Source organism: Grampus griseus (assembly GCF_964374135.1).
Source record: "Grampus griseus genome assembly, chromosome: 11".
Lineage (NCBI taxonomy): Eukaryota > Metazoa > Chordata > Mammalia > Artiodactyla > Delphinidae > Grampus > Grampus griseus.
In genome coordinates, this window is record NC_139005.1 from 84,945,489 (window position 1) to 84,964,740 (window position 19,252).

General features: G+C 39.9%; 1 protein-coding gene across 2 annotated transcripts; it reads left to right on the forward strand.

The window, feature by feature from the left end:
* The first annotated feature begins 495 nt into the window (after positions 1 to 495).
* TDG (thymine DNA glycosylase) lies at positions 496 to 17,706 on the forward strand. 2 transcript variants are annotated; one of them, XM_082666384.1, is made up of 10 exons: positions 496 to 631; positions 8,389 to 8,525; positions 10,703 to 10,944; positions 11,768 to 11,837; positions 13,668 to 13,803; positions 14,002 to 14,084; positions 14,164 to 14,258; positions 16,414 to 16,585; positions 17,007 to 17,132; positions 17,563 to 17,706. In XM_082666384.1, the coding sequence occupies exons 1-10, from the start codon at positions 609 to 611 to the stop codon at positions 17,694 to 17,696; spliced, it is 1,218 nt and encodes a 405-aa protein (XP_082522510.1). In that variant the 5' UTR covers positions 496 to 608; the 3' UTR covers positions 17,697 to 17,706. The 2 variants fall into 2 exon arrangements, with proteins under 2 accessions (XP_082522510.1, XP_082522511.1); XM_082666385.1 differs by having other exon boundaries at positions 17,566 to 17,706.
* The last annotated feature ends 1,546 nt before the right edge of the window (positions 17,707 to 19,252 follow it).

Here is a 19,252-nt window from a genome sequence, read left to right on the forward strand (position 1 = left end):
ACTCCCAGGTTTTCTGATACCAAAGTCTCTGCTTTCTCCTACATCACAGTATTACCTGGTAATTAATGCAAATCGCAGTTTTTAATCGGAATAAAATTATCCAGGTGGAAAGGCCTGGATAATTGTGATAAGCATAACCGCCCCACCTACATAGCGCCCACAGAGAGGACTTCCCCAATTCGCACGCACCACCACCGGCCCACCACCGAAAAGGCGGGCGGACAAAACATGACAACCCCAGAGCAGGCCCCCTCCCTGCCTTTTTATCCTCCACCTTTCCCGGAAGGCCAAGTGGCGAGCAGTAGAACCAACGAGAGGGGAGAGAACGTGATTGGACTGCCCTGCATCACGTGACAAGCACAGGGCGTGTGATTTGGCTCCGGGCAAACGGAAGCGCCGGACGGAGGGTGGGTCTGGCCTGGGGGGAGGGGGGACTAGAAACTTGGGGGAGGAGCTTGAGCGCCAGCCGCTGTCCCAGTTCTGCCAGCAATCGAATCTAAGTGTCTGGTTATTACCGTACCGCAGTACGTGCCTGGGCCGCGGTACTACAGTGTCCGGTCGCTCGCTTGCCAGGCAGGAGTAGCTGCGCGCGCGATCGGCAGCAGGGAATGGAAGCGGAGAACGCAGGCAGGTAAGGCCGGGGCGGGGCACCGCCCCTCCCCCCGCGCCCTTCGCCGGGTGGAGGGCCGTGGGCGCGCGCGCGCACGCACGCACGCAGGGGGGTCTTTAAGGCCACGGCCCCAGTACAAAGGCCGGTGCCGCGCGTGCGCACTGGCGGCCTGTTCGGGGCGCCCGTTGCTTAGGTCCCTCAGCCTGGGCGCCGCTTGCATCTGGGCTCCTCTCCCCAGTCCTTCCCGGCACCCAGCCAGCATTAAAATGCGATAATAAGCAACAAGCAGTCTCCGGTTAGTATTTGTTTCCGGTTACCTTTCTTGGCTGTATTTCCCTTCACCCTCCATTACCGTGCGGAGCTGTAAGGATGTAGTGTCACACGTATCACTCCAGGAGTCTTCATCTAAGACTTGTAGATTTACTGTCTTCCTTCCTCAAAGGTGTACGTCAGGGGCACGGGGTAGATAACATTGCCGCACTACAGCTCTTGAATTCTGGGACTAGGAATAACACTCCCAAGAAGTCGTGTGAAATTGTGTTCTAGTGGTCTTCGGGACTCCCTTAAGAATTTACTTGTAATATGTCCTTTGGGGAATGTAAGAGGCGTGGAGAGTTTTGCAAAAGCAGACATCTCGAAATTGGAACCCCAGACGGAAAGCCAAATGAACTAAATATGGTAACAGAGTCTTTAAAAAGGAAAAAAAAAAAAAGGTTTACATTGGAATACAGTACTGTTAGACCTAATGAAGAATTATCCTGACTTTCTGGCCATGGGGCCCTGAACTTGGGCAAGACACTAAACTTCTCTGGGCCTGTTCATATCTGTAAAATAGGGCGTCTGTGGAATCCAGTTGTGACATGCTGTGAGTCGGCGTTATGTGGAAGGGGTGTCTTAAGTAACCAACATAGATTGTCTTAGAGTTTAGAGAAGGAGATATATGTAGATAAAGTGCAGACTTCATCTTGACATTATGAATCAAATCCTGAAATAACTCCATTTCTTTCCGTGAAGAACTTTACAAATAAAAGAATTCACCAGAACTTGTGGAAATCACTCTCTGTGATCTTCGGATCTGAATTGAAACCTGGGTAACACCTTCCATGAAGTAAATTACAGTCATCTCTCCGTATCCGCGGGAGATTTGTTCCAGGCCCCTCGTGAACACCAAAATCTGGACGCTCAATACCTTAAATAAAATGGCAGAGTCCGGTCGGCCATCATGCCTGTTCCGGAATGCAGATTTGGGGAGGGCTGGTCGTTCACATTGTCAGACCGTACTCAGTGTCTTGCAGCAAAGTAATAGGTTTCTCTGGTACAATGTTTAGCTCAAAACTGTCTGACTTATATTTGGTCTTAACTTAATCCATTGGGTTATAGATCATTTTTTATTTTGATTTGCAAAGCTTTCACCTTGGGAAATATGGAGAATTCTGTGTTAGTACTCTGAGGAGTTTATCCTTGGGCATTCTGAAATGACTCAGGCCCCAGGTAATCCTGAGAAAGTGGTTCTCTGTCATCCTTGACTTTGTGCTAATCAAGGAATGGCATGGAACTTTGGGTATAGTGAATTTGCTATTTACTTTGGAAGATTAATTTCAAAAAATTCAAAGAAAAGAATTCCATAGATATAGACCCCTTTTTAAAAAAAGAGAGAATAGTTCAAGAGTCTAAACAAGTGCTTACAGTCTAACCAGAGAGGGAAAAAGGAAGAAGAGGACCAGTATGCTTCTAATGAGCTCAAGCATGAAAAGGACGTTTACCAAAGATGGGAAGTAGGATGCCAAGTCAAAAATGACTGGAAACGTGTGGCACAGACCACCAAGAATACAGACAGTTAAGATTAACCCTCAGATGAGACTGGGCTTTCTAGAAATGTTCAAGAGACCAAGAACTTTTTTGAGGTAGTGTGGACAATAAGAAGGACAAGAAAGATTTGGGTTTTCTGCTTTGTTCACTGGCATGTTGTTAGTAGATGACAGAAAATATAAGCACTTAGTTCTGATTTTGATTTTTCATTTCATGTTAAGAAAAATGATTGTAGATGGAAAATGGCAGAATGATTGTTAGGTTTAAAGCTCAAGATCAATGAGGTCATTTAAGAGAACTTTTAGCAGCTCTAACAGAAATCATGTTTCCTGACCCAGATGAGTTGTATTTCAAGTGAGAGGCCAGATTACAGCATTCTTTAATAACTTGTAGACAACAGCAGAGGGGCCTAAAGTCTGAAAATAAACACATGGATCCCTTTTATTTTCCACAGGTGGAGTCTGTCGTGGAATTTATTGACTTTGATCCTAAATAAAATTTTTACTTCTCAGTGGTTATTGAACATATTTAAAAGGAACTAGTGACCACTAAGCTACAGTATAAGTTCAGAATAAAGCAAGACCTACCAGGCTAGGTTCATTCCCTTTTTGATAATGATACTAGGCTAGACAGCATCAGAAGGTGGATGACAGGGGGTACCTAGAATATTTAATCATCCCCTGTTGTCTTTGTTACTACAAATGTATTACACAGCAGGCACTGTTTTAAGTGTTTTACATGTGTTAACCAATTTTATTCTCATAATCAATGAATTAGGTGCTTCTGTCCCCATTTTACAGATGTGGAAGCTGGGACATAAAGAGGTTAAGGAACCTGCCTACAGAACTAGTAAATGGCAGAGCTGAAATTTGAACCCACACAGTGTAGCTTCAAAGTCAGCCTCCCTAACATCTGTACGTTTTGTGGGCAAGATAAGGATAGACTGGTGGCAGTCCTCTTAGGTGAAATCAAAACTGCTTTACTACTGAGAGTCAAGGCCAGGCTGAAGAGAGGTCTATACTGATGTGCCATGTAGTCCTACCCCAACTTTCCAGTGTTTAACAGCTTCAAGGTGCTGAAGGCGTGCTGATAAAATATTTGACCCAACTCTGTGAGGGGTTTGTGGAATTGATAGATTGAGTCAGAATCCAGGTCAATCCCAACTGACTGGAATGTGAATCATCTATTACAAAAAGAGGCACAATCCCGTGCTTAAGTGTATAAAGAACAGTGTTACAGGTATGAGATGAGGGAGCGGTGATGAAGGGCAGTTTTCATTGATGGTAAATTCAGTATGAATCAACAGTATAATGTGGGTGCCAGTAAAGCTAATGTAATGATTTTGTAATATGTCTCCAGAATGAGGACGTTGATAGCCCTGCTCAGTTTCAGGATGATGAGGCTATGGAGTATTTTTATTTTGTTTTATCCTAAGCACTAGAAAAATGACCAGGTAGTGAGGAAACCTGAAATTATGCTATATGCACAATAGTTAAATGAGTTGGGGTTCTGGCTCATTCTCAGTTTCTTGTGTTTACAGTTTCTAGTAGACCCTGCACAGTAAGTACCCAGTAATGCATGGTGAATACACATACTTCCACTTAGCAATATTGAATGTAGGCTTTAAATAGTTGTAATGTATTCCATCATAATTTATGTAACTAGTCCCGTTTAGTTGAGCATTTGGATTATTTAGCATTGATCGTTATTTTGTAAGTATTCAGTGTTGTGTATGCTTGTTTAAATGAAGGTAATAAAATGTTGCTATAGAGTGAATGTTTGTGTCCTTCCAGAATTCATATGTTGCAACCTAACATATGGTTAGGTTATTTCGAGGTGGGGCCTTTGGGAGGTGATTAGGTCATGAGGGCAGAGCCCTCCTAATTGGAATTAGTGCCCTTGTAAAAGAGATCCCAGAGAGATCCCTCACCCCTTCCCCCGTGTGAGGACACAGCAAGAAGTCAACCGAAAATGAACCATAAAGCAGGCCCTCACCAGTCACTAAATCTGCCAGCACTTTGAACTTGGACTTTCCAACCTCCAAAACTGTGAGAAATAAATATTTGTTGTTTATAAGCCACTCAGTCTATGGTGTTTTGTATAGCAACCTGAACAAACTAAGACAAATATATTTAGAAAAAAAGCAACTTACGTCTTTAAAATAGTAGAAAATAACTGAAGGTTAAAGAAGTTGGAGTCATTCATCTTAGAGAAACCTTAAAGAGTTAGTTTTCTGGGTTTTTTGTTTAATTTTTTTGGAGTATAGTTGCTTTACAGTGTTGTGTTAGTTTCTGCTGTACAGCAAAGTGAATCAGTTATACGTATACATATATCCTTTCTTTTTTAGATTTGCTTCCCATTTAGGTCACCACAGAGCATTGAGTAGAGTTCCCTGTGCTATACAGGAGGTTCTCATTGGTTATCTATTTTATGCATAGTTGTGTATATATGTCAATCCCACTCTCCCAATTCATCCCACCGCCCCGAGTTAGTTTTTTGAAATGCAGCAAAATCTGAATTAACTGGACTCCTTAGTCAACTCTGTGTGTGTGTGTGTGTATGCTCGTGCGCACATGCATGCCGTGTGTGTTTTGAGAAAGACCTTTGGAAAATACACACTTCATCACTTTCAGACAGTGGTAAAAAACCAGTCCTTTGAGCACTGTTGTTCAGGTGAAGGGGGTGTAAATGGAGGCTAGGAGAGAGGAAAGGGTTAACTGCAGGAAAGGGGAGAGGTGTCCAGAACATGTGTGTGTGTGGACAGACACAGATGATAGGAGAGAAAAGTCAACAAGGGGAAATAAAATCATTTATCATGCTCGTAAGTTTGATATCAGGGAATTATAGAAAATTAAAATGCTTTGGGGTTCGTTCTGAGTCTGGACAGGTTTGGTCTTATTTCCTACACTTTCTCCATATATGTGGAAATCACGGAATCTCACCCCTCATTTTCATGGGGAGGGAACAGAGGTCCTGAGAGGATGCTAAGTGCTCCTCTGTTGCTGTCTCTAATACAGAGAAAATTGTTGTTCATAAATATTGCAGAATTCTGAATTATGAAGTGGCAGTTTTCCTATATAAATATAACAAATGTATTTAGGAAATATTTTCACATTAAGGTTGAAATAGGTTCATGCTGCTTCCAAATTTAACCATTATTAGATAATAGAAAATTAAATTATCCAGAACTTTAGTTTCCTAGCATTCAGGTTCATAAAGGGTTTGGTACAGGTGTAATGCTGTCTTCTCCAAGTAGTAAGAACGTTGTAGTCCACCCTCTTTCCTTTTGTTCCGGCTCTTAGGAAGCTGTTAAGATAATCAAGCTAAATTGAATGCTCAAAAATGGTACATTACCTCAGAATTTATACATTCTGTTTTTCATAGCTTTCTCTATTTCTTTTCTACTTAAGCTTACTGTAAAGTGCCAGGGATAATTTTAGAAGGATTAAGGGACACATCCATATTATAGCCAAGTTTCTGGATTTTTTAAAAAAAATTGATGCATATCTCTTAAAATAAGACCACATTTTCTCTTCCGTATTTTTCACTTTTTCTTCAGCCAGCTGAATTCTGAAATTTTGGTTTTCAGTTTCTGAAAGTCAGAATTTAATGACCCCTAAATATGCGAAAGGAGCCACATTTTGGAAATTCATTTTTTGAAGTTCAGAATCCTTTCGTAATGGGAATGGTGTTTCCCTTGTCTTCATATTTTTAAGAGTGGATTTTTGTGAAGTGCTCGAAATGGGACAAATATGTGAAACTCTGAGAGCCGTAACAATAAACATGGGGGAGAGTGAGACGCTGCCTTCCTGACAATGCGACACTCACTTATTGTGACCACATGAGTTTTCTTTTATATATTCTAGCTAAAAGGGGCTATTAGATCTCAGGAAACCATCACTGGCCACAGTCCGAAGTTACAGTGCGTTTTACTGGAATTTCCAAGGGTAGCCACATGAGATCTCTCGACTAACCTAGCTATATAACCAGCTCCTCGTTAGCATATCTCAGTCATAAACACAGCCAGTATTTGGACAATTTATCCAAAAGTGCTATGAATATTATTAAAGAAAAGTGTGAAAAAAGAGAACATTTGACTTTGTGCCAGGCAAGGTTTAAGCCCTTTGCTTCTTTTCAATTTTACAACTTAACTTCTAGTCCTTGTCTACATACTTTCTCCATGAGCAGCCTTAGCTCACAGTGTTATTTTGTACCTTTTCCACTTTATTATAGATTAAACATTTTCTGTGCTTTTACATATCAATACATTTAATTTTTAGTAGCTGCATAGTAGACTCATGTTAATGTACTATAGTTTACTAAATCATTGTAATGTCTTTATTTTTTCATATAATTTGAAAACAATGTATTTAAAGAAATAAAACTCCTAAGGTATATAGTTTAATATCTTTCTCACGAATTCTTCATCTTTTCTTTACCATCTTACCCTTAAAGATAGCTTGAAGCTAGAATGCTTCGCCATTGTTTTGTCCATTGAGATTGGGCCCCTGTTTTTCTTTGAGCATCCAGTGTTCTAGCCTAGCCACCCACAGGTAGTTTGTAACCCTGTGTCTGCCTGGGCCGTTTAAGTTTATCCTGGGGAATGTCTTAGTTTGCCTTCTTTTTTTAAGAACCAAGTTATTAAGGTACGATTTACATGTTGTAAAGTGCATGCATTTACCGTGTACTAGTTTGCCTTTTTAACCTCCGCTTTCTGAGCACCCTGTTTTCTTTGTCCACACATCACAGAAAAAGAAACTATTAAGCTTGCCACAGAAAACATGGCTTTTCTCTCCAAATGGTAAATGGTACTTATCCATTTTATTTCCTAGTGTTTTTCTTCCTTCTGCGTATTTAGTGGCATTTTTTTGGCATCAGCTGTAACTCAGGTTTCATAAAATGTGGGTTTACTTCCCTAGCTTTGTGCTGATAGCAACAGCTTGGGGTGGTGGTTTATAGTCACCAGAAATATTTTTAGCATTTGTTTTCTGTGAAGGCCTGTGTTCCTTACATTGAACAGAACACTTTGAACAGAGTTTAAATCGTGTTCAGAAGAGAGGTTTAGAGTAGTCTTTTCCATAAATTCACAGATATTTATGGAAATGTCCATTTCTAGTCCTCATTTAGTGGCAAAAAAAACCCAGCAACCGTTAAAAAAAAAACAGATCCAATGAATACATAAGTAAACAGGCAAGTAAATCAAAAGAGAACCTTAAGTTCTTAAGGAATGGAGAGATGTTGGTCAAAGGGCATAAACCTCAAGTTATAAGATTAACAGGTTCTGGGGTTCTAATGTACAGCATGGTGATTATAACGAATAATGCTGAAGGATATACTTGAAAGTTGCTGAGAGAGCAGATCTGAAATGTTCTCACAACAAGAAAGAAATGGTAATTATGCGCCCCGGTGGAAGTGTTAGCTAAGGCTATGGTGGTAATCATTTTGCAGTATATGTGTGTCAGATCAACACTGTTGTACACCTTAAACTTATACAATGTTACATGTCAACTATATCTCAATAAAACTGAAAAAAAAAGTTTAAATTGCAGGGGATCTTTGTGACAAGAGGATTAAATACTGAAGGTAGGAAAACAAATTATTTTTGTGGATATTTCAACCCTGTATGGGCTGGTGGGTCTTTCAACTGTCTACTAGAAAATTCCCATGATCTCATTTCAGGGAAGTACAGGCTTACCTGACAGGACTGGTAAGCTTTACTGATGACACATTTTGTCATTTAAACAGTGTGAGAGTTAATTATAGATGGTTAGTAGGTACCCGGTAAAGGATGGGTAAATGTGTACATATGGGAAGAGATCTTCTTCCCCTCTTTGCTCCTGTTGTCAACTCTAAATAAATACTATAATCTGGTTACAAATATTTGGATCCTGACGGTTTTTTAGAGCTGATCATTTAACCTTAGTTTGGGTAATTTTGTCTTCTTATCTTATCCTTGATTGTTCTTTCAGCTGTCCCCTTCAGCACGCGCAAGCTTTTTATACATTTCCATTCCAACAAATGATGGCTGAAGTTCCTATGGCAGTTATGAATGAACAAGAAATGCCGGAAGTTCCAGCCCCAGCTCCTGCTCAGGAACCCACACAAGGTAGTTTTCACCAGGATACTTTGGAAAATTAGCTACTGCATTAGCCAACATATTTAAGAAAGGGTTTAATGATTTTTTTTTTTTTTTTTTTTGCGGTACGCGGGCCTCTCACTATTGTGGCCTCTCCCGTTGAGGAGCACAGGCTCCGGACGCGCAGGCTCAGCGGCCATGGCTCACGGGCCCAGCCGCTCCGCGGCATGTGGGATCTTCCCGGACTGGGGCACGAACCCGTGTCCCCTGCATCCGCAGGCAGACTCTCAACCACTGTGCCACCAGGGAAGCCCTTATGATGGGTTTTAAATCTGTTTTTGTGTTAAAAAATTTAATCCACTTTTTAAGTACTTAATAAGTGCCAGGCACTGTGATAAGTTTTGGGGAATAAAAGAACATGGATGCTGCCCTCAAATATCTCCTAATCTAGTCAACATGGAACTCCTCTGTACACTAAGTGGTGCATAGGGGCACAGGATGCTGCGGGGCTGGCACCTAACTTGGACTGAGGCTCAGAGGCAGCTTCCCAGAGCTCTGAATTTCAAAAGTGAGGGAGTAGCACGTGAAGCACATGACAAATGGGTTGGGGAAAATTCCAGGCCAAGGGAGCAGTGTGCACCAAACCACAGACATGAAGAAGCATGACACAGTTGAAAAACCGTGATTCTGTGTTATTGGAGTCTGGAGTATAGCAAAGAAATGGTGAGAGGTGAGGCTGGATTAGGGGTCAGTTGAGGCTTCTTGTTTAACCTAAAGAATATGTGTTCTATTCTGAAGGCGATAGGAAGCTGTTGAGAGAACGGAATTAGAGGGGGACTTAAATAGATTGATATTTTAATATCATAGAGGATAGACTATAATAGAGATATATCATACTATGTATCTAATAATAATATATATGATAATATGGTAGAGAGCAGGGCAGAACTTGGAGGTGAGGCCGTGGTTCATGGATTTCTTGCTGGAAGTGAGGGAGAAAGAGGTACCATTCACCAAGACAGGGAATTAGAAGAGAGGAGAACAGATTTGGGGGTGGATGGTGGAGAGGGTAACGATTTTCCTCAGCGTAGCAGTACGGTGTAAGGAACGTGCTCAGAGTTTCAGTTTATGATTGCAGGAGCACATCTAACTCCACTGCGTTGGAGATCCACCCTGCCCTCGACTCTTCTGTCTTTCCGGGCAGGGGCACTAGGACTTCTCCAGCCACCAGCCGATGGAGGTGGACCCCTTGGCATAGGGAGTGGCTGAAGCAGTGTGAGGAGGAGAAGAGAGGACGGATGGGAGGCTCAGTTGAGGAAACGCCAAATGGTAGCGGAATGGGATAGGGGCCCGAGACATGAAGTGCTACGGTAAAGCGTTACGGATGACAAAATCAAGACCCCTTTGGGTAATTTTATGTCCCTGGTGCTTGTCCACAGGTAATTTTCCCCCAAGGAACATCTGCCATTGTCTGGAGATACCTTTGATTGCAATGACTGGCAGGGTGCTACTGGCACGTAGTGGGTAGAGGCCCCAGTTGCTGTTAAACATACTTGAATGTACAGGACAAGCCCTCACAGCCCAAAATCATTCAGCCTAAAATGTCAGTAGGGCCAAGATTGGAAACTCTGCTTGAAGCCCTGAGATCAGAGCCCTAGTCTTCCCTTTTGACAAGTACTGCCAGCCCAGAGAGTCCATCCTCAGCATGTCTCAATTCACCTCTTCGACTGTGTGGGGAACAGGATATACGCTCAGTCCCTAAAACAAGCCCACAAGCCATTTGAGTTCTGCTGGAAATTACGGGGAAACTGAATTAAAATGTTTCCCTTCCTCCCTGTTTTTCTATCTATTTATTCTTTCATTCGTTGACTTAACTATTTATGTATTTATATTTAGAATTCTTATAAAATGGTACATAGATACTTCGCATCCCTGGGGAGGCCAAGATGCCCGATAATAGTGTGTGGAAAATCAATCTATGATTATAAAGGACATTTCATCCCAAGAACGGCTAGCAGAGGAAGGAGGGTGGGATTGAGGCCACATAGACCCAGAAGGGAGGCGGAGGCATTGCAGAGGAGAGTGATGTTGGGAAATAAAAGAGAAAAGCAGAAAGGATGTTGATGGGGTGACTTTTCTGGGAAAGCTGCTAAAGCTTGTAAGTTAAGGTTTTTTGCATTTACGTCTTGGAAATCATTGTGTTTCAGAGACTCCAAAAGGAAGGAAAAGAAAACCCAGAAAAACAGAACCAAAAACACCGGTGGAACCCAAAAAACCCGCTGAAGCCAAAAAATCTGGCAAGTCCACAAAATCAAAAGAAAAGCAAGAAAAAATTACAGACACATTTAAAGTGAAAAGAAAAGTAGACCGGTTCAATGGTGTCTCAGAAGCTGAACTTTTGACGAAGACTCTACCGGACATTTTGACCTTCAATCTGGACATTGTGATTGTAAGGATATTTGTTCTCCTTTGGTTTTATAAATAGCATTAGTGGATTAACTTTACTTAACCATATCCTTGCAAATAGTATTTTGCTGAAAAGAACCATTTCTAAGATCCTCTTGGTAGTAAATGGAGTCACCTTCTTAAGGTTGTATTATATGGGTGAGTTTAAGAGGGTGGGCTCCGGGGCAGGGCTGTTTGCTTTCACATCCTGCCACATGGGTATGACCACGGACAAGCCTGAACCTTCCTAAACCCCAGTTTCCTCTTTGGTGAAGCAGGGGTGATGACAGGATGAAGGTGGATCCTTTGGCATAGGGATTGCAATTACATAAAATAATCCACGTGACTCACTTAGGTTGCATGACGCCTGTGGGTTCTCCGTACATGATAACACTGATTTTGGACTTTGATTTTTGTCAGTAACTGTAAGCAACATCAGCATGGAAACAACTGGGTGGATGATGTGGAGTCAGCTGCTTGTTGGGAGTTGAGAAGCAGACTTGTGGCTGGACCTGGGCTCAGGTTGATTGATTGCTCCAGCTCCTCTCTCTTTCCAGCCCAGTTGGGGGTGAGGCTGCTGGGGATATGAGGGAGTCAAACTGGTTTTTTAAAACAACACCAAAACTTGTAATATAAAGGAAATCTCTTTCCTCAAAATGGAATACTTTGTTCAGGTCAAGAGTCGGTACTTGATAAAGCAATAGCTTCTGACGCTGGATTAGATTTTTATTTTAATCAATTCAGTTTTATCCACCCCTCCTCCATGGAAGCCCTAAGACTTAAGCCTACTTTTCAAGACTAAAATGTACAAACATTTTGTTTTGTAGATTGGCATCAACCCAGGACTAATGGCTGCTTACAAAGGGCATCATTACCCTGGACCTGGAAACCATTTTTGTAAGTGGTTACCTTTTTTATTTATTTTTTTATTTTTAAAAATATTTATTTATTTGGCTGCATCAGGTCTTAGTTGTAGCACACGGGGTCTTCATTGTTGCATGTGGGATCTTCGTTGTGGCATGCGAACTCTTAGTTGCAGCATGTGGGATCTAGTTCCCTGACCAGGGGAAGGCCCCCTGCATTGGGAGCATGGAGTCTTAGCCACTGGACCACCAGGGAAGTCCCTGTGGCTACCTTTTTTAATATTTTACTTTTAAACTAGATATTCTTGTTAACAGTTTGGGTCTTTTTTTTGTTTTGTTTTGTTTTGTTTTTTTTTTTGCGGTACGCGGGCCTCTCACTGTTGTGGCCTCTCCCGTTGTGGAGCACAGGCTCCGGACGCGCAGGCTCAGCAGCCATGGCTCACGGGCCCAGCCGCTCCGCGGCATGTGGGATCCTCCCAGACCGGGGCACGAACCTGTGTCCCCTGCATCGGCAGGCAGACTCTCAACCACTGCACCACCAGGGAAGCCCTGGGTCTTGTTTTTTTAAACCAAATTGTTTTATAAAAAGAAACTATATGGTTGAGTAAATATAATACATCTTTTCTATGTGTTTTTACACAAAAATAAAAGGTTTGAAATGATCTGGCGCTGTTAACATTTTGGTGTATAAGAGTGGCGGGGCATGCTTCCCTGGTGGCGCAGTGGTTGAGAGTCAGCCTGCCGATGCACGGGACACGGGTTCGTGCCCCGGTCTGGGAAGATCCCACATGCTGCGGAGCGGCTGGGCCCGTGAGCCATGGCCACTGAGCCTGCGCGTCCGAAGCAACGGGAGAGGCCACAACAGTGAGAGACCCGCGTACAGCAAAAAAAAGAGTGGAGGGGCATGAAAAAGGAGTACTTTCTCTTTTGTTTGAGTTGTTTTCAGTGAGTTTTAACACCTTTTTTTAAAATGATTTTTCTTTTTTGTTACTATTCTTTTATCTACAGAATAGTAACAGTAGTACATCGTTGTGCCAGTACAGACAGAATACTTACCTTTCCAGATTTCTGCTCATCTTATTTCCTAGGAGAAATGAAATGCATTGGCAATCAAGCTGTAATAGTTAAGAGAGACTCTGATTGGCGACATTCTCCACAGATGCTTTGTATCTAGCAGAAATTAGTATTGAAGACCCTCATACTTGTAGAGTGAGCTTTAAAACCAAGTATAACTCCTGTTGTATTGTCCTATATATAAATCGTCTTATCTATTATAACACTGCCTAATAGACAAGGCGTGCAGTAGACAATCAGGAAACAGTAGCTGATTAAGTAAACAGCATTAAAAACCTTTAGGACAAATGATAGTAATGTATTTTTGGAACTAATAACATGTTGTCTCCATTATTTGAAAACAAAATTTCTAGAGAAGTTTGAACTTTTCATTTTCTCCACTGTCAAGATGTTTAAATGCCCTGAGTCCATTGGTGTATGTTTATCTGTTTAGGGTTTTCCAGTGGCAGGTGGTGGTACTTCCAGTTATTTAAAAGCTAAACAGTGTTGAAGTTTACTACACTGACTAGCTGTGTACCCAACAAGCATTTACTTTGACCCCCTGTAAAAAGGAGAAAAATAGTAGTAATATTTCATAGTTACGACAATTAAATGAGGTAATCCACGTGAAAGACTTAGCACAGCACCCAGCCCATAGTAATTGCTTGGTATGGTATTTGACCTATGTTATAATTTTTTAAATATCCAAAATCTTTTTTTTTTTTTATTTCAAGAGTAGACCCGCATCAATACATGGGGCAGAAAAACCTTTGACCTTCTACAGAAATAAACTGAACTCTCTTCTTCACAGGGAAGTGTCTGTTCATGTCAGGGCTGAGTGAGGTCCAGCTGAATCACATGGATGATCACACTTTACCAGGAAAATATGGTATTGGATTTACCAACATGGTGGAAAGGACAACACCAGGCAGCAAGGATCTTTCCAGGTGATTGCATAACATTCGGTTTTGTAGGTTGGAACCTTGGTCGTGCTGGGTGCCTCGTGTACTCTAGGAACATCCCATGTATCTAGTTTAAGCTGAGCTTAACAGTTATATGAGTTGATCTTTTATAGAAAGCTATCTGAATTTAGCATATTATAAATATTGCCATATTTATATTTTGACTTTTTAATTCGATTTTAGTAAAGAAGTTCGTGAAGGAGGACGTATTCTAGTGCAGAAATTACAGAAATATCAGCCACGAATAGCAGTGTTTAATGGAAAATGTAAGATTTACTTTTAAATTTTATCTTTTTTCTTTGCTAACATTATGGGCAATGTAAATATGCTTGTATTTCATTTTAGGTATTTATGAAATTTTTAGTAAGGAAGTTTTTGGAGTAAAAGTTAAGAACTTAGAATTTGGACTTCAACCGCATAAGATACCAGACACAGAAACGGTAAGTCCTTAAAACTACATTTGTAAATCAACTAAATATGAATTTTCTCTAGCTAGTTTCCCCTTTTTATTTGTTCTGTCCATTTTTAATTTATGCCGTGAAAAAAAAAACACTGTATTTTGTGGAATAATATCTACATATCAACTTGAAGTAATGGTTGCAAATTAATTCAGATACTGTTATAGTTTTATTCGAAAAAGAAACATTTGTCAGATAAATGTCTTTATGACATTATGTTAGTTATGTTATTGGGCTAAAATATCAAGAGGAGCTGGCTCACAAGCTCATTCAAAATATATTTAATGGCATATTCTTGTCAAATTCCAAGTGGGTTAGCCCTTATTCAGTTGTGAAACAAACATGTAAATATAGACATGATCCCGATTAGTGAAACTGCTAATCACCCCCCGTTTATATATCCTGGCCCAATCTCATGTTAGAGCCATATAAACAGAACAGCCCCGTTGCAGACAGGCATCCAGCCAACCTGACTGGCATTTGGTGCTATTGTCTTTATACATAAAGGCATCATGAGATAACACATTGGTTTTCAAACTATAATTTCTGTGGAGTTTATGCAGGCATTTGATTCAAAGTTTGCTTCTTAAATATAGTTTTAAGTTTTGTTTACAACTTTTAAAATAAAAATACACATGCACAGACCTCTGTGTTATAGACAGCATTTTAAATGACGAGAAGCCAACGTGCTGACAAGTTTTTGTGGAGACCTCAGAATAAAGTTTCTGCCACCAATATACATTTTAACTTCTTTTTAAATTTCTTCTGTTTTTAACTAATACGTGATTGATAAAGTAGGTTGTAGCACTGGTCATTCTTTAAATTGCAGCCTACCCTTGTCTACTTGGGTAAAATTGTACAGATGAGTTCACTACTTACTATAAAGTACTGCATTATTGTCCCTTAAATGCCAGATGAGGCTCAGGTGTGTCTCTTAGATGTGTGATCATAGTAGTGCAATAAAAAGTGAACCTGAATCATATCAAGATAGGTAGTTTTAGCTCTTACAATGATCTGTGAGTGCATTTATCTTATAAAATTTATTCTTTATCATGAAGTATTCAGAGTTATTGATGATATTAGTGATCCAGCTTTGAAAAAATCTACTTTTTCAAGTTTCTGGATCACTTTAATTGAAGACTATCTTGAGCTTGGAAAATGTGCTGTTACAAAACCTGGTAGCGTTTGCACCTACATATCTTTCTCAATCAGGATTTTCTAAATGCTGCATAAACAAAAAATTGTAAGTCAATAACGGTTTGTTTTTTTCCTGTAATATATGGTATAGAGGCCAATTTAAAAATTGTAAAAACTTGCAACTGGAAAGTCCAAAATTCAGCAGCCTCACTCTTTTATGTAAGATATAAATATCCTGATATATTTTATGCTCTGTGAAGGACAATTTGTCATCATCATCCAAAATGATAAATGCAAATATCTTTCTTCCTAGCCATTCCACTTCTAGGAATTTATCCAACAGATAGACTCACACATATTCAGAAGTAAATATATACAAGGTTTTTTACTACAGCTTATAATATTAAAAGATTGGAAACAACCTAAATGCCCACAGGTGGGCTCTGGTTAAATTATGAAACTACTACACAGCTATAAAAAAGGAAGCTTGTTTTACTCTGATATAGATACCTGATACTGAATTTGATACAGAATTATCTCTGAGATACATTGTTGAGTAAAAAAAGCAGGGTGCAGGATAGGGAATAGGGCATGTTACCATTTGTGTGTTTTTAAAAGGGGTGAGGGAGAGTACATATATCAGATACATTTATTTGATTGTATATTCATGGAAAACCTCTGGAACTAGCAATTGATTGCCCTTGGAAAAGAGAACTAGGTGGATAGAAACAGAATTTAGAGGAAAGACTTTTCATTGTATACTTATATGTCGTTTTGTACGAACACTGGGGGAGGCGGGAAGCCTCATTGTTTTTGATTTATTGACTTTGTACTAAGCAAATATTACAAATTTGAACTCAAACACAGCTAGTTTTATTGATTTTGCATATATTTATATAAGTATCAAGTTATTAACCGAAAGAAAGATTTTCTAATCTCAAGATGAGTGGATTCAATAGAATTGTAAGATTTCTATAACTACAAAATGTTATGATTCTAGCTCTGCTATGTTATGCCATCATCCAGTGCAAGATGTGCTCAGTTTCCTCGAGCCCAGGACAAAGTTCATTACTACATTAAGCTGAAAGACTTAAGAGATCAGTTGAAAGGCATTGAGCGAAACACAGACGTCCAAGAGGTGCAATATACATTTGACCTGCAGCTAGCCCAAGGTATGTTACCACTGTCACTCCTGTTGTTTGTTTCATGTATATCTACATTATAGAAAGTATGCTGTGAATTTTAAATTAAGCAGGAGCGAAGAAAACAATTACATTAGCACCCAGAGTGCTCTGATAACAGGTGTTAGTCACTATTAAAATCCTTTTCCCAAGGACTTCCTGTCTCATCTGGGCGCTCCTGCAGATGTCTAGGAGCCAAGAAACAGTGCAGCTCACCTCAAATTAAATCTAATAGGTTTTGACAGCTTTTATGAGTTAATTTGGTTTATGTTACAAAGAGTTTAAAGCGAAAGTTGTGTCTCAGATGTGACATTCAAGAAAAAGATTTGTTCACGATAATGTTTTTTGAATAAAGCTATCTTCAAAATTGTTATACAAAATCAGTTTTAAATCCCTTTTACCCTTCTCACAGAGGATGCAAAGAAGATGGCTGTGAAGGAAGAAAAGTATGATCCGGGTTATGAAGCAGCGTACGGTGGTGCTTATAGTGAAAATCCGTGCGGTAGTGAACCTTGCAGCTTCTCTTCAGATGGGCTGAGTATGTCCCCTCCATCTGTTTGTTTCTTTCAAAAGACTTGGTTTTGCCAGGATTGGGGAAAGAAGTTTTTTTAGAGAGAGTAAATTCCCAAAGAATGGGAACGGAAATACAAAAATCTATTTAGTGACTTAGAGTGAAAATTCGATTGTTATTTGGTGTTTAACTTCACAAGCTTTTACAGCTCATTTTCTTTAAGTCACTGACTCTAAGTCATCCTAAGTGCATTTCCCTCCTTGGATAACAAATGAGGATTTATCAGTCCATATCTTAAAATAGAATAGAAATTTACAATTGTATTCAAGAAGCTTGCTTAACTATTTTAATAACAGCTCTCCTTCACTGGACCGTTAAAATCACCTAATTAGATCATTTAAAGCTTTCAGATAGAGTAAACTAACATTCTTCCCCCCTTCCCCCCCCCTCCTGCCAGCAGCTGACAGTGGAAGATCAACTTTCAGTGACATTCCAAATGGGCAGTGGATGACCCAGTCATTTACAGACCAGATTCCTTCCTTTAATAATCACTGTGGGATGCAAGAACAGGAAGAAGGAAACCATGCTTAAGAATGGTGTTTCTCTGCCCTGCTTAAATGCTGCAGTTTTAATGCAGTTGTCACCACCTCAAAGTGGTTTGTTAACTGAAGTATTTTATTCATATTTTACTCTGGTGATGTAATCATGGTACAGTAGAACTACTTACGGACCTAAGTACTTTGGAAGGAGAAAGTAGAGTTTTTTTGTGTATGAGTTTTTGTATTGGAATTAATCATCATTCCAGCTTTTTATAAACTATCTTTCATTTATGAAGAAATTGATTTCCTTTTGGGAGTCATTTTTAACCTGTAATTTAAAAATGAGTCTGCATATTTACACTTGATTATTAACTGTGCATAAACTTAGACGCACCGTTATCCCTTTCATGCGTAAGAAGGGCGTGCTGATAAGATTCCCACTGGTAAAGAGGCAAATGTGCTGATTTTCATCTGTGAGGTTAACCCTCAGTGGAGTCTCATTTGGTAGTTTTTAGTGGTGTTTGATGGGCTTCCTGAGTTATATTCACACTCAGACCTCCTTGCTTTACCAGGGGTGCGCATTTCTGAGAGTTGCTTGGTAGTAGAAATGGGGAGTATGGCCTTGCAGCAGCAAGGCTAACCCGGCCTTACATGTCAGGGCCATGAGCCCTGGCTTTGGCCCTCTCACCCCCATGTGTTGGTTCTCTAGTAGGCAGACACTATTCTGCTGGGATGGTTAAGTTCCAGAGAGTGCAGAAGACCTTTTAAATTTGCTACTTCATCTGTGTTTTACTTGAGAGACATACATTTGATAGGGAAGGAACTGAATTTCTCTCTCAGTATCTATCACCATTCAAATTTTATCCTCCTTGGCTTTAAGCATGTAACATGGAAATGATGAGAAATGAACTTTCAGACTGAGTAACAAGATGCTGGAGGTGTTTGATAATCTTATTTAAACTGGTGCTTTATGTACATGAGATGTACTAAAATAATACAGGATTTTTCTTGCTAGGTAAATTGAATAAGCCAGTAATTTTAAAAAATTCTTTCTCTTCATCATTGCTCTTTGTTACTGTGGACTAAGTGAACCTCATGGCCAGGTTACTTTGAAGTAATGTACCTTTGTGATTTTCTAATGCATTTTCCATGGTGCTACAAATAGTCCAGACTACTGGGCCTGGTGGATATCAAAGCTGGGTATTCAGAAATGCCAGTTGCATTTACTCCTGATCACTTCTGAATATTCTGATTTTATACCTACCCAGGGAGCATGCTGTTTCTTGATATGAAAATATTTATGAGGTTTTGTTTTTTTTCTAAAAGGTTATATGGCCTGGTTTTTTTTGTAATAAGAGATACAAATTATTGTTGTGAATCTTACCATGCCTTTGTAGCTATAGCTCTGATGGATTTTATTTTTCCTTTAGTCTAGGTAAAGCTGTGTAAAAGTCATTCGTGTTATTTAAATCACGTACTGTACTGCTGTTTACATGGATGTTTTGTGCAGGTGCTTTGAAGTGCCTTGCATCAGGGATAGGAACAATTTAATTATTTTTTTCCTGGGACTCTGTAAAGCATGTAACTAGGTATTGCTTTGGTTTTTAA

Excerpts from the sequence above, each read along its gene's own strand:
- TDG (XM_082666384.1), top strand. The coding sequence starts at position 609 with ATGGAAGCGGAGAACGCAGGCAG. Across the intron at positions 632-8,388 it reads GAAGCGGAGAACGCAGGCAG|CTGTCCCCTTCAGCACGCGC; the intron begins GTAAGGCCGGGG and ends TTGTTCTTTCAG. Across the intron at positions 16,586-17,006 it reads TGACCTGCAGCTAGCCCAAG|AGGATGCAAAGAAGATGGCT; the intron begins GTATGTTACCAC and ends CCCTTCTCACAG.